The sequence below is a fragment of the Camelus ferus genome, chromosome 10 (assembly GCF_009834535.1).
Source record: "Camelus ferus isolate YT-003-E chromosome 10, BCGSAC_Cfer_1.0, whole genome shotgun sequence".
NCBI lineage: Eukaryota > Metazoa > Chordata > Mammalia > Artiodactyla > Camelidae > Camelus > Camelus ferus.
In genome coordinates this window covers 52715816-52731814 of record NC_045705.1, presented here as the reverse complement: position 1 = coordinate 52731814, position 15999 = coordinate 52715816, and the positions used below count along the sequence as shown (strand labels likewise).

The 15999-nt window shown below is 35.8% G+C and overlaps 1 protein-coding gene across 5 annotated transcripts in view; it reads left to right on the top strand.

Annotated features, from left to right (window-relative positions):
* ZNF143 (zinc finger protein 143) overlaps window positions 1–15999 on the top strand; it is a 58697-nt gene that overhangs the window by 8921 nt on the left and 33777 nt on the right. Inside the window, exons 1-7 of one of the 5 annotated variants that reach the window (XM_032489043.1) lie at window positions 2324–2800; window positions 7907–8025; window positions 8350–8442; window positions 9276–9359; window positions 9900–9983; window positions 12097–12293; window positions 12820–12894. In XM_032489043.1, coding sequence (XP_032344934.1) covers window positions 7914–8025; window positions 8350–8442; window positions 9276–9359; window positions 9900–9983; window positions 12097–12293; window positions 12820–12894 — 645 coding nt within the window. In that variant the 5' untranslated portion in view covers window positions 2324–2800; window positions 7907–7913. Of the gene's footprint in view, window positions 1–2323; window positions 2801–7906; window positions 8026–8349; window positions 8443–9275; window positions 9360–9899; window positions 9984–12096; window positions 12294–12819; window positions 12895–15999 lie in introns of those variants that run through there. The other 4 variants (XM_006180837.2, XM_006180836.3, XM_014555967.2 and 1 more) reach the window with 4 other exon arrangements.

The following is a 15999-nucleotide window of genomic DNA, read 5'->3' as shown; positions in this document are numbered from 1 at the left end:
AATGAAGTATACTAAGAGTAGAAGTATCCCCAAGAACTGAAATCTGAAGATTCTTTATGGTGAGGTTTTCTTTTTCCATCCCTTGTTGAAACTTTACTCCTAAAGACTGAATTGGAGGACAACCCACAGAATGGAAAAAATATTTGCAATTCCTGTATCTGGTAAAGGATTAATATCCAGAATATATAAAGAACTCTTAGCACTCAATAATATGACAAATAACCATTAAAAATTTTTTTTTTACCAGAGCCACTGGGGATTGAATCCAAGACCTTGCACATGCTAAGCATATGCTCTACCACTGAGCTATAGCCACCATAGATCCCAGTTCATTTTTTTAAATAGGCAAAGGACCTGAGCAGATAATTCTCCAAAGAAGATATACTAAAGGTTGATTAATACGTGAAAAGATGTTCAACATTAATAGCCATCAGGGAAACGCAAATCAAAACCACAGTGTGATACCACTTCATACCCACTAGGATGGCTATAATCAAAAAGACTAATAACAAATGTTAACTAGGATGTCAAGAAATTGGAATGCTCATACATTGCTAGTGGGAGTATAAAATGGTGCAACTACTTTGAAAAAGTTTGACAGTTCCTCAGAACTTTAGCATAGTGTTACCATATGACCCAGCAATTCTACTTCTAGGTGTATATATATATATGTATGTATAGTATATATGTATATATATATGTGTATATATATATATATATATACTTGAGAGAAATGAAACACGTTCACACAAAATCTTGTACACAAATATTCGTAGCATTATTTATGATAGCCAAAAAGTGGAAACAATTCAAATGTCTATCAGCAGATGAATGGATAAATAAAATGTGATACATTCATACAGTGGAATATTATTCTACAGTAAAAAGGAATGAAGTACTGATATATGCTACAACATGGAGGAAACTTGAAAACATGTTTTTTTGTTTGTTTTTAAACTTTTTTTTAATTGAGTTACAGTCATTTTGCAATGTTGTGTCAAATTCCAGTGTAGGCCACAATTTTTCACTTATACATGAACATGCATATATTCATTGTCACTTTTTTTTCACTGTGAGCTACCACAAAATCTTGTATATATTTCCCTGTGCTATACAGTATAATCTTGTTTATCTATTCTGCATATGCCCATCAGTATCTACAAATTTTGAACTCCCAGTCTATCCCTTCCCACCCTCCTCCCCCATGGGCAACCACAAGTTTGTATTCTATGTCTATGAGTCTGTTTCTGTTTTGTATTTATTTATTTTATTATTATTTTTAGATTCCACATATGAGCAATCTTATATGGTATTTTTCTTTCTCTTTCTGGCTTGCTTCACTTAGAATGACATTCTCCAGGAACATCCATGTTGCTGCAAATAGTGTTATGTTGTTGGTTTTTATGGCTGAATAGTATTCCATTGTATACATATACCACCTCTTCTTTATCCAGTCATCTGTTGATGGACATTTAGGCTGTTTCCATGTCTTGGCTATTGTAAATCTATGAACATTGAGGTGCAGGTATCTTTTTGAAGTAGGGTTCCTTCTGGATATATGCCCAGGAGTGTGATTACTGGGTCATATGGGAAGTCTATTCCTAGTCTTTTGAGGAATCTCCATACTGTTTTCCACAGTGGCTGCACCATGAAAACATTATGTTTAAGTGAAAGAAGGCAGTTACAAAAGACCACATACTATGATTCCATTTATATGAAATGTCCAGAATAAGCAAATCTATAGAGATAGAAAGTAGATTAGTGATTGCCTAGGGCTTTGGGAAGTGGGAGGTAGGGTTTTCTTTTTGAGGATAATAAAAATACTTTGAATTCAGGTTGTGGTGGTTATACAATCCTGAATATACTAAAGCCATTGAATTGTGTACCTTAAATGGGTAAATTTCATGGTATGTGAATTATATCTTAATAAAGATCATTTCAAAAAAGAAAAGCATAAACAGGAGGAAAGTTCCTCTTGAATAACATGTCTCCAGAACCTTTTTTTGTTTTGTTTTCTTTCTTCTTTGCAATACCCTTGTACAGTAGTAGGAGAAAATAGTGAATAAGATGGAGACACAGAGCTATACAATCTCTTCTCCTTAACTTTAAATTACTGATAAGTGTTAATAGCAAGCATATATGTAATGCCAGTGCTGTTCCAAGGAATGTATATTTAACACAAATACCTCACTACACCTCTGTGAAGTACCTTCCATGTACAGGTAGGGGAAACTGGCGTAGAGTGGTTAAGTAAGTTGCCCAAGGTCACATAGATAATATGTGGTAAAACGAGATTTTGAAGCAGGCTGTCTGGCTCCAGAGTCCTCATTCATAAGTATAATGTTCTACTACCTCTTATAAGCATTCTTTCCTAGGTAAGGGAGATTCGAGCTACTGGGTTGGTGATTGCATTTGTCATTGAGGTAGAAAATACAAAATGAGAATTTTGTGGGAGACTGTGTTAAGATAGAGGTGACTGTGGACCACGAAGCTCACCAAAGCCAGTAAGTAGCTAGATATATATAGATCAGGAGCCCTGAAGAGAAAAGACTAGATAGATTAATTTAAAGAACTTACATATTCCAGAGATCTTTGAAGCCATGGATACAGATATGATATTCCAGGAGGAAGAGTACATAAAATGAAAAAACTAAGACAGAAATTTGAGAATGCTCAATATTTAGGAACCCATAGGAGAAATGGAAAAGGATTAGCTAGGAAGCTGGAGAAAACCAGGAGTGTGTGGATGTCATAGAAGCCAAGCCAAGAGAATGCTCTAAGAAGGAGATAAAGGTCAAAGGTATTGAATCAGATATAAGACTGAAAAGTATCCATCACATTTTTTGTGTGTGTGTTTAACTCTTGTAACATCTGATCATTTTTAAAACTCATCCATGTTTAATTTGATGAGTTTTGGCAGTTATGTATACACTCAGATGATCACCCAAAAGAAGATAGAACATTTCCATCACCACAGAAAATTCCCTTGTTCCTCTTTACAGTTAGTCCCCCAACCTTGCAACCACATTTTGATTTCTACCACTGTAGATTAATTTTGCCTGTAGGAGTTATATTAATGGAATGATACAATATGTATTATTTTGTCTGTCTTATTTCCCTCAGCATAATGTTTTTGAGAGTCTCCAGTGTTATTATATGTACATGTATGTAGTTTGTTTCTCCTTATTGCTAGGTATTAATCTACTGTATGATTTTATCACTTCTTTATCCATTCTTTTATTGATGGACATTTGAATTCATTCCAATTTGGAACTATTAGGAATAAAACTGCTATGGATGTTCTTGTACAAGTCTTTTTATGGATGAATATTTTCATTTTTCTTGGGTAAATATACCTAGGAATGGCCATTAGACTTCGTGTTAAAGTGAAGGTTTGTGACCACAGCCAGAGCAGTTTCAGTACTTAGGGAGAGAAACCAGATCAATGGCACTGGGAAATCAGAAAGTATTCTTAGTAATAACTATTAAGGAAAACTAGCCATGATGAAGAGAGACTGGTAGCTGAGTCAGAGGCAAGATTTTATTTGATTTTATTTTTGTGTTTTAAGTTATTGATGGGAAGGAACTGGGAAAGAGAGAAGGAGATTGTTTACAGAAGAGGTCCCTGAGATCCCTAAGGAGGAAAGACAGATGAAATGCAGAGTATAGGTTGGAAGGATTAGTCCTACCTTATGAGAAGGTAATATGGTAGGAGAGAAAGAAGAAATGTGTGAAAATGGAGAGACGTAATAGGCTTGTTGGTAGAGAATTCCTCTCTGATGACTTTTGTATTTTCTGTGAAGTTGGGGGTTGATTAATTTGCTGAAAATGAGGTGGTGAAGGAGACAGGGTCGGGGATAGCAGGAGAGGGAGTAGGGGTTGAAGGTTTGAGACAAATGGAAAGTATTTTAAATAGTCATCATGAAAAAACAAAGAACTGTAAGTATGCTGGACAGCTTTGGGGATTCAGAAGAGATTGGAAGAGCCCAAGAACTTTTATGGCCCTTCAGGACTATTCCATCAAATAAGTTGTTAGATCTGAAAAGTGCTTTGTAAATATGAGACCCATACAGTTATTTCTGACTAGAGGTGTATGTTTTAACTATCCATGTTTAGTGTCCTATTCAACATACTTTTTTGGACAAAGGATCTAATTTATTATAGAGTTGTGTGTCAGGAGTGCCCTCTGTAATTTTCATAATTATCTAACAATGGTTTGCTTCCCTTACCTGTGATAGGATAAGCAATTTGGGTAATAAATATTAACATATACAGTGTTTATCTTAAGGGAAATAAAGTACAATCTAGCCTTGTAGTTTTGAAACTTTATGCTTTTTTTCATGGAGCAATGTCAGAAGTGGAGTTGGAGTGTGTCAGTACCTTTCTCTTCTGCAGCTTCTATTCCTCAAACTCCATAGTCTCAGTGAAAGCAAGCCAGGGCATGCTTAGCAAACTGAACTATGCGAATATTCCTGTAGCAAGCCATGTTGTTAGTGCTACTTTGTTGAGGTTTAGGAGAGACTTTTTTTAAGGTTCTTTTTCGTATCAGTGGTTCAGTTAAGATAAAACCATCACCAAAGTTGAGATTCCTGATGAATAGACCTAAATGTCCATTTCTAAATTCTTGTCTCTGTTCTCACCTCTTTTTCTCACAAGTATTTTTAGTTTTAGGTCTCCTAACCCTCATCTCAGCTGCCTGCCAATTTCAAATATTCCGTTTCTGAATGGTCCTGGAACTTGACAGAGCCTTCAAGTTCTAACTTTCACCCATCCAATAGAATATTCTACTTCTTTAAAATTGGGAGTGTAAACTCTGTCCCTCCACTTTACCCTTTAGCATCCCGTGGAATCTATGAAAACTACCTCATTTGCCAGCATGTTCTACTTACTCTGTACTTAACTGAATTACATTCATCATTTGGAACATGCTTACTCCCTGGGTGTATTTAAATAAAACTGTAAAGATTTAAAGACAGTTTTCCACAAATGTGAATCAAAGAAGTGTAACTGAATCAATAAACTGCAAACCGTGGGTACAGGGTAGCCCACGGTCTTTATGTTGCTATACTAAGAAACCTCCTCATTCCAGGTTAAGAAATGTCATAAGATGCAGCATGAATGACCAGACTTAAATGTAGAAGCACTTTTTTGGGGGGGCAAGGTAATTAGGTTTATTTATTTATTATTTATTTTAATGGAGGTGCTGGGGATTGAACCCAAGACCTCATGCATGCTAAGCACGCACTCTCCGCACTGAGTTATACCCTCCCCCAGAAGCACTTTGTATAGTAGTAAATTTATAAGGAAAATTTGGAATTGAGACCAGGTAAAAGAAAGGCCTAGTTTCTCTGTTAAATGTTTAGGTGAAACCGGCCTGAGGTTAGGACCTGAGCTTGACAGCTTTTGACCTGGTTTGTGTGGCTTCATGCAAAAACACATCTAGGATTTGTTAATCTGGATTTCTTTTAGTATCATTTCTTATCACAGTAAAGATTACTTGCAATTGGAGTTCTTTCTTGTATACCTGAACCATTAGATTTATGTTTTCATAATAATTTGTGGTGATAACTGTCTAACAAATTAGACCAAACTTGAAATATCTAAGAGCTTCATGTTATAAAATATTGGTCTGATGTAGATTTAAGCCACTGAGGAAAGATTAATTTTTTGTTTTTTTAAGGTATGAAGTCAGCTTAGTATTTAGTTAGTAATTTTAACCATCAATTTTAAGACATTCTTCTTCTTCTTACCCATAATTCTGGATATTTTTCACTTCTAAAATTATGAAATCTATCAAACATAAGGAGGAGTACCTGTATAAGTAATTGAATAAACACTCATATACCCACTTGGTTTTTAACAGATCCTAACATTATGCCATATGTGTCCAGACTTTTTTTTAAAAATTATGGTAAAAAAACCAACATAAAATTTACCATCTTAACCATTTTTAAATGTAGAATATAGTAATGTTAACTATATGCACACTGTCATGTGATAGATCTCTAGAACTTTTTCATCTTGGAAAACCTCAAACTCTATACCCATTGGATAACAACTCCCCCTTTCACCTTAGTACTTGACAGCTACCATCCTGTTTGCTAAGAGTCTGACTACTTTAGATACTTTATATAAGTGGAATCATGCAGTATTTGTCTTTTTGTGACTAGCTTATTTCACATAGAATAATACAGCAAGGAAGTATTGAAGTTTCAGTCTGCTCTGTGTTGTTTTGTTTTTGGTTTGGGGGGGAAGGTGATTAGGTTTCTTTATGTATTGTTAAATTAATTTTTAAATTTAATTTTATTTTTTAGTGGAGGTACTGGGGATTGAACCCAAGACCTTGTGCATGCTAAGCACACACTCTACAACTGAGCTGTACCCTCCCCCTTCATTCTGCTCTATGAACAATTACAGATTATTAAATCTTTCAGAAATCTCTGAAAAGGTAGCCCTTGATTGACTTTTATCACAGTGCCAGTACCTTTCTGTGAGCCTAAACCGTAGTCACTGGCTTTAATCCAAAGAGGGTGCAGTTTATAGTGTTTACAAAACAAAAATCTTTTAGTCCTAAACATAAATATAATTGGAAATTATTACTACTATCTGCATATTGCTTTTTAAAATATTGACTAAAATCAGGTCTTTAGACCTGGAAAGATCCTCAGGAGATCCTCTGGTCCAGTTCCCTGGCTCAAGGCAGCTAAGTTGTTATTAACTTTATTATTAATTATTGTTATTAACTCTTGTTTGAGACAACTCAAGGCCCACAGAGGTAGTGGGACCTGAAGGTGGGAAAATGGAGGAAGGGGGTTGTGGTGGTGATTGGTAAAAGAGCCATTCACTCATCCATTTATTCAGCACCTATTGTATGTCTTCTCTCTGTGCAAAGTATCTTTTAGGCATTTGAGTCAGCAGTGAGCAAACAGATAAAAATCCCTGTCTGTTCTAGTTGAGGAGGAAATAGATAAGAAACAAACAAAATAAGTAAATACATGTAATAAGTCAAATAATGAGTATTAATGCAGAAATATAATGGAGGGAAGAGGGATAGGATATATCATCATTGGTGGGTGGAGGGTACAGTTTGAAATGAGGTGAACAAGGAAACTCTCATTGAAGTGACATTGAACAAAGACTTGAATAAGATGATGGAATGATTAATTCAGATACCAGGAGAATGTTTCAGGCAGAAGGAACATCAAACCTAAAGGTCCTGAGGCAGTAGACCCAGTGTGTTTGAGGAAAAGCAAGGACACCAGTGTGGCTGAAATGGAATGAAAGAGATAGTGATAGAAAATAAGGGACAAGGTCATTGGCCTCACAGGCTAGTGTAATGACACTTGGCTTTGCTCTGATGAGAAACCATCAAAAGGTTTTTATCAGAAGAGAGACACGATCTAACTTTTCCCTTCAAAAGGACACTCTGCTGTGTTGGGAAGAGACTGTGGGGAGGTCACAGAAACAGGGAGGTCAGTTAGGATGCTATTGCAGTAGCATCTCAGGGTGAGAGATGGTGATGGTTGGATCAGGAAGGTAATGGTGAAGCTTGTGAGAAGAGGCCAGATTCAGGTTAGATTCTGAAGACTGAGTCAACAGTATTGCTGAATGATTCTAAGTGGGAATCTTCAACCATGTTGAACCCAAAGAACACAATTTATGGGAATTTTAGATGTGGTACAAAACTGATAGGCAAGACTTGTCAGTGTGCTCAGTAGTTTATTGATGAATTATTAAAAGCATTCTCTGGAATTTGGGTTTATACTCTGTATATTTTAGTGAAATTTCAGCCTATTTCAAACATTGTTCACTTCCTTAGCAGGTTTTTTGTGGTTCATAATATTCTTTGTAGATTTTATTTCATATGCATCGTTCTTTGTTCTCAATGCCTATATTTTTCTTCAAGGTAGAAAATGTTGTTAGCCCAAATAAATCGAGATTCTCAGGGAATGACAGAGTTTCCTGGAGGAGGAATGGAGGCTCAACATGTTACCCTGTGCCTGACAGAGGCAGTAACTGTGGCAGGTGAGCAGTGGTATATGAAGGGATCATGTGGGTTTAGGAATATTTGTCTTAAGGGAAAATGAAAGTTCATAACACTGTGTTTACTTCGCTCCCCGTTTAGCTGAAGTCAGCACAAAACTAAGCCTTTTTATGAGCATATTTACCTTGGTGTGGATGCTGGATACAGTAGGGCAGGGAAATTTTTTCTCTGAATGCTAGAAGAAATCCCATTTGAGTCTAAATTAAGCAGTCTGCTTTTTGACTAACTTTTATTTTAAAAAATTAACTTACACAGCATGCACGTATGATAGTTATCTAAAGAAAATAACTGTTCTTTTATAATAGATGGTGACAACTTAGAAAATATGGAAGGCGTAAGCTTGCAAGCAGTAACACTTGCAGATGGTTCTACTGCTTATATACAACACAATTCTAAAGGTATGTACCTCATACAGCCCATTGAATATTACCAGCAATTCGTAACCTTAGAGTTGGAACACCTAGCAGTTATAACCCTTCCCAGTCCCTCCTAAAGACACTGTATTGCATACAGTAATTTTAAATAGTTTCCATTTAACTTAAATTTTGTTTTGATAATTTGAGGACACCTTTTGAGGTATTTGGACGATACTCTATAGAGTATCGAAATCAGTGAGGAATAAGTGAAGGGGTGGTGTCCCCAGCCTATATTTAGTAAGATCTTTCTTGCTTTTACATTTCAAGTTATTAGTTTTTACAAAATATGCATAAAAGTAGACATTTGGTTTTGCCTGTATAACATTGATCTCTCAGTGTTTACTTTGCTTCAAGAAATAGCCTAGTTCTCCACTTCCTTGTTTTTATGGAAAGCTGCTGAGCATATGTATATGTAGTCAAGGAACTTATAACCCCCAGGAGTGAGAATGACAGTGGGCCTCACGTACACTGATGTATCTGTCTATCTTCCCAGTTTCAGCTTCCCACTGTTCAGGGTCACTGTTCCAAAGTGGCTCTGACAGCATGAGTCACGTAGTTTGCTGTGATAAGCCACTCTTCCCCTTGAACTTGTCTAATTGAAAATTGGAGGGGAGGAAGGATGGCTGAGGGAGGATTTTCTGCTTTCTGTAGGATCACTGGATGTGTTATTGAATTGCCTCAGAACAATGAGGGAAGAATCAAGATGAACATGATCTTAAGTAGTGTATGTTTTTATAGTTGATATCATTTTGAAATTGTATAAAGTTTAAAATTTTTGCTTGTGCTGATTTATTGGCTTACATCTTTTGTTCTAGATGGAAAACTCATAGATGGTCAGGTCATTCAGTTGGAGGATGGTTCTGCTGCCTATGTTCAACATGTACCCATACCTAAGAGTAGTAAGTATTTGATACTTACTTACCCTCCTGATTCTCATACTTCAGTGTTTGCTGCCTCCAGCTGCTTTTTACTACTTAAATTTGGTCCTGATCTCTAGTCCTTCTTCTCAAGGGGGAGATGGGTAGATGTCAAAGAGAGGATGCAAAGACCATTTTAATTTAACTGAGACATTGTCTCAAAGATACTGGAAAGGAACTTACTAGACTGCACTCTGGAGATAAATGGGCAACAGTTCTAAGTGAATATTTCTGTTATTTGAGCTAAATCCTACATATTTTCATTTTCTTCTTTTTTTTTTCTGCCCCTTCTTTCAACTTTCCTTATCCCCTGCTATAGAGTCCTAGAACAGGTATTCTAATATCTTTCTACCTTCAAACACTTACTCAGAGCAGCTTTGCTGAAATTATTTAAATATTTAGGATCCGTAAAGCAAGTGTAGGTTTTTATGATGTGTTTAATGGTTTATTGGCTCTGTTGTTGCTGTGTTATCAGAACACGCTTGGAAAGCATGGGATCTAAATGTAAGCATTGTTCTTGAGCAGGGGACAGTTTGCGTTTAGAGGATGGTCAAGCAGTGCAGTTAGAAGATGGAACTACAGCATTTATTCACCATACCTCCAAAGGTAAATTAGCTTTGAACATCTGTAAAATAAGAGAGCGGTTGGGTGTGGGAAAAATAAGACCTACCTTTAGTTGCTGAAGTGCTGTCATACGGTTCTTGTTCTCTGAAATACAAGATCGCAACTTTTGGCACAGTCTAAGGAAAATCTTTTCTAATTATTTGAGTTGTGCAGTAACAAGTTGGAATAGCAAACCTCTGGTCCTTGGAAGACTTCAAATAGAGGCTGCTTTTGAAATATGAAATTAGACATTTGAAAGTTGAAAGGGGTAAATCGGGAGTTCGAAATCTGCACCTCTTGGGGAGTGATGGAAATGTTAGCTATCTTGATTATGGTGTTGGTTTCATAGGTGTACACATCTATCATAATTCATCAAATTGTGTGTCTGAAATATGTGTAATTTACTGTACAGTAATTGTACCACAATAAAGGTGGAAAAAAAAGAAATATAACTATTAAAAAGATATAGGGGGATTTAGGTTGTGGGTTCAGAGCTTATAGCATGGGGAGCTTCTTTTATAAAAAATAAGAATTACCAATACAAAACTATATGTGAATATTTATAGAGAGAAAAGAAATCAAGTTGTAAATTTTAAGAACAGAATAAATACCACAAGTGTGGAAATCAAGGAAATTGAACACTGTTAGTAATTAACTGCCTGATACACTTCTCTAGATACATTTTCCCTATATAGTTTGGCTGTGTACTTTTTAGTCACCAATTTATATGGTAATGATCTTGTAATATTTTCTATAGCAAGAATAAAATAATTCACTTTTCATTCAGCTTGGCTTAGAGAAGTTTGTTTCCATTCATAACTCTTATTTTTAAGTGTTTTGTATTTTTACCTTATTTGAAAAAACCTTTATCATGTTTCTTTCATACAAGATTTCCTGGGTAGTAACTACTCTCTGAATTGACAGTACTCAATAACTAGTGCATGAGGCATATTACAAATTTATATTAACCTTGTAAATGACAGCATTTTGTGGCAAATGAGCACATCTTTTCCCAGTGTATCTACATGATTCACTCTTTTAATTGGGCCATCAAGTAATCCAGTAGCCTATTCATTATTTCTGTCCCAAATATATCTTTTCCTCTTAATAAATTACCATGTTTTGGTTTAATTAAAAAAAAAGTCTTTAGCAAGGTCCCTTCCCCTTTGTGTTGGTCTTTAAAACTGAATAAAAACTTTAAAACTATCTGAGGCAAATATGGCAAAATGTTTGTGTGTATTAACTTTGTGTAGGGAGGACCAGGGGTTTGAGGTGGAATACGTAGTAGCAGTGAGCCCAGCTCTGCAGCCAGACTGTCTAGGTTCAAATCTGGGTCTGCTGTCTTTTAGCTGTGTGACTTTGAGCAAATTATTCAACCTCCCTGTGCTTCAGTTTCATCATTCATAAAATGAGGATTATAGTAAGTATCCACGTCATAGGGTAGTTGTGAGGATAAAATGTACAAACATGTAAAGCACTTGGAACAATATTTGTTACATGGTAAATGCTCAATATTAATAAATATTAGCTCCTGTTATTTATAAAATATTTTATTATAGAATGATTGTAACATGTTTTAAAAGACTGTTGTGAAACCAAAGGAGGAAATTTTTTCAAGTTTAGAATATTTAAATTTGCTAGTAAATTTATTTATTTAAAGTTGAGAAAAAGTGAACTCAGTTTTTTTCTTTAGCAGTGGAAGTTCCTCACAAGTTCATTATAATTGGCTAGATTTATTATTTCACAATGCTCTAAGAATATTGGTATGGTTATTTAGAGGAGGAAAAAAAAAACCCATTGAGTCATACCGTTATGAGTTCAGATCCTGGTTTCTCTACATACTGATTTTGACTGTTAATTATTAGTTTTTTTAATTCCTTTGGTCCTAAGGAAAGTGAGTTTGTTTCCCCAAGCCTCAATTTCTCGTTTGTACAGTAGTATGGTAAATATACCTGCCCATAGAATCGTGACAATTGAATGAAATAACACACATAAAGCACATGGGTCCTGCTCATAGTAGCTACTCAATAATGAAGTTCATTCCCTTCTTGCTTTAAATATGTAACTGTTTATCACACTACCTTTAATTTAATATCATTCTCTTCCACTCCCTCAGATAGTTATGACCAGAGTGCATTACAGGCAGTTCAGCTGGAGGACGGCACCACAGCTTACATCCACCATGCAGTGCAAGTCCCGCAGTCTGACACCATCTTGGCAATTCAGGCTGATGGGACAGTGGCAGGTCTGCACACTGGGGATGCCACAATTGACCCCGACACCATCAGTGCTTTGGAACAGTACGCAGCAAAGGTACAGCATTTTACAATGTGAAGAACATCCCAGATCTTTCATTAAAAGAAAGGAAAACAAAAAATAAGACATTAGAAATTCAAAGTAAAAATTGGACAGCATCAAGAAGACCAGCACTTATCTTAAAAGAAGTGAACAGTAGAAAGAAATATTTGAAGAAAAATAAGAGAATGGAGTAAGAGCTTATAGAAGAGAAATGGGTGGCAGGTAACTCACAAAAAGTTACATTCAAGGAGAAGTGCCGTAATAATGAGGTATAGCTGGAACTGCTTATCAATTAAGAAGTAGAATTAGAGATTGGAAAAGGTGAAGGAAAGTCTCAATTACGTTTTACATCAAAAGGGCTTTGTGTTTCCCTGCATTGAAATTATATTGTTTATATAATTTAAAAGGTTTCCCAAAACTTTATAATGGAAATTTTCAAATATACGCAAAAATAAATTATAATGAATCCCCATGTACTTATCTCCAGCAGAAACAATTATGAGTATGTAAAACTTTTCTAAGCTTCATTTTATTCTTACAGGTGTCCATTGATGGAAGTGAAAGTGTAACAGGTTCTGGAATGATTGGAGAAAATGAGCAAGAGAAAAAAATGCAGGTATGTAAGATTACTATTTTATATAAAAATCTCTTTCTCTTAGCATTTCTAGGTCTTTCCATGGATGAAAGCAAGAATAGTGAACTCACCTCTCTAAGAGAATGTTACTAATTCAGAAAAGCAGTTCATGCTTTAGGCAGTAGCTTTCTCAAACTACGTCAGGGCTCAGAATTCAATATATAGATGCAAGTGCACTAAAGAAATAGAAATATCACAGAAAGGAAGCTCGTGTTCTGGAATCCAAGGCAGTTTTGAAGATCAGGTGATCTTCTGTCTGTCCCACCCATGGCAGTTTGTGGATTCTTTTTCTAGGATTTCACCTTTACTGTAACTGACTAACCCTCACTACTTTGCTTTCTATGCTTTTTGTTTCTTCTGTTTACAACTGATTCCCTCCATACTTTGCTTTGCAACTTTCAGAGAGAAGGTCCAGCCTAGCTAATTCTCATTGTTCCTCCTGGGCAAAGCTGTTTCTACTTTTTGTACTGGACTGCTTCCTGGGATGCAGATGGCCATAGGTCGGCTTCCCTTGATTCAGATGCTCACCCTGGGTCCAGTCATTGGCTACCCACTTACCCAATAATAGCCTGAAGCAGCAGTGCCTCTCCAAGTCTTGTAGTTAAGTACAAAGTAGTCACAGATACATTTTAGGAGATCTGCAAGTCAAAATTCAAGGTTCTATTTTGAATTATGTGTCTTCGTGTTTGTGTGTGTGGGTGTTCTTGGAGCTTATATAATCATCGTAGTATATTCTTGCTTTAATGATCCACCTTTTTTTCTCAGCAGTTATCTCTAATATTTTGCTGACTGCTCCCTCAGAGTAGTTTTTTGCATTCTTCCAAGTTTTCTCATGTTTAACTCCTATTCTAATGTCATTGCTTCAGGGCTACACTTCTTAACTTGAGCATTAGCATCATTACCTAATGCCTTTGAGTAGTAGGGGGTTATCAGGAAGATTTTACATTTATAATAACTACGTAATAAAATAACAGGAGTCACTGAAATCACTGGTAAAAATATGATGCTTTTAAACATTGCTGAATAGCCAGTATTTCTGTTTACCATCTGAAGAGATGCTGTTAAGTGGCAGTAATATAAACCAGTTTGTAATTCACTAAGCCCATCAGTTTTGAAACTGTGTGATTCTTGGAAAATTTTTCATATCTTTGAATTCATAAAATGAGACTTTAATATTTTTTTATACTGCAGTATGTCAAATCAGATCTAAGTCAGAGTTTACTAAAATGCAAACACAGTGTAAATATATACAAGAGGGGGAGGGTGTAGTTCAGTGGAGAGTACATGGTTGCACAAGGTCCTGGGTTTAATCCCCAGTACCTCCATAAAATAAAAATAAAAATAAAAATGAAAATAAAAATAAAAATCCCCCCCCCCAAACAAACAAACCACACAAGAGATGTAGGTCAGTGCCTTGGAGTGGCCCAATAGAGTTCTCTTATTAGCGACTAACAATTAGATTTTTAAGTAATAGAATATTTTTAAAGAAAGATGGTTGTAACAACACTTGTAATAAACTAATATAGAATAGATCTTACCAAAAAATGAGTGAATTTACCATTGGGCCATTTAACATTATAATATACTATTTTCATAAAATTCTGTTACCATCAATAATGAATTTCTGAACCCAGAAATGTACTAGGAATTCAGAACCGCTGAAACAAAATGTCATAAAAAGCCCCATTACTCTTTATCTGCAGACATATGCCCATTTAGTGTTTGTTCCAATAGACAAAGAAAGAGAAGAAAGTTGAATAGGATTTTTGTTTTGACTGTAGCTTTTTCTCCTTTGCCCTTTGTACTTCTCCCTTACAGAATAGATCTGCGCTGTCCAAGATGCTAGCCACATGTGGCTACTGAGCACTTAGAAGGGTGGCTAGTCAGAATTGACATGTGCTGTTAGTAAGATAAACACTGGATTTCAAAGACTTATAATGAAAAAAAGAATTAAAATATCTTATTACTAATGTTTCCTATTGATTACATGTTGAAGTGATAATATTTTGGACATATTGGGTAAAATAAAATAATCGCTAAGATTAATTTCACCTGTTTATTTTTACTTTTTAAATGTAGTTACTAGAACATTTTAAATTATATGTGTGGCTTGCATTTGTGACTCATACTTCTCTTCATTAAGTGCTGGACCAGAAGTTCCTGAATCTTCCATCCTCTAATACGATTGAGTACCATAGTCGAAGTTGAGGGCCCAGTACATGATATTAAAAGGTCAAAATATCCCCGAAGAACCACTGCAAATAAGCAGCACCTGTAACTTCATGGCTTGTCTTTCGGTGTTCCTCCTACTTCTGCCAGAGTTGCTTAAGAAGTTGTAACTCTGTGCCTGGCTGAACTTTAAAGAGGTCTGTAGGTAATGCAATAGATTTTTTTTGCAGTCTTCTAAGCTTTAGATTTTTTTCATTGTGAGAGAGTTTAGAGCTCTTTCTTTCATCTGTAACATAACATATTAGTTGTGCTGCTGAGCTGATCTCTTACTTGAAACCAGATTTCACAAGAAAGACCTAGAGCATCTGTGCTCATGGGAAGACAGTTTTGCCCTGTAAGGGACATTTGGTAGTGTCTGGAGACAATTTTGGTTGTCACAGTTGGGGGCATCTACCAGGTAGATGTCCTTCAAGGCATAGGACACCACCACCTCCACACCCCCTGCCCCCAAAGAATTATTCAGAATGTCAGTAGTGCTGAATTTGAAAACACTCATCTAAAGTACTCTGTTTAAGATGCCCAGGTGTTCAGTTGTAAGAACTGTAAGGATGATGGAATGAGTGTGTTTTGGGGAGACTATGACTACTGACATTGCTCTCATGCTGCACCACCCTAGTTAAGCAGAAAACAGTATGGTGTTAAAGTGGTAATCCGTAATAAAACAAATCTGAGTTAAGTTTCCATTCTACTATGTAGTAGCTTTGTGACTGAGCAAATTACCTAACTTCTCTGGATCTGAGAATTTTTTTATCAGCTAAATGAGAATAATAATCATCTTTGCTTTATTCATCTCGTGGGATTATGAAAACCAAGTGAGAGTTTCATTCGATTAATATTTTAGGTAATATATGAGAACAT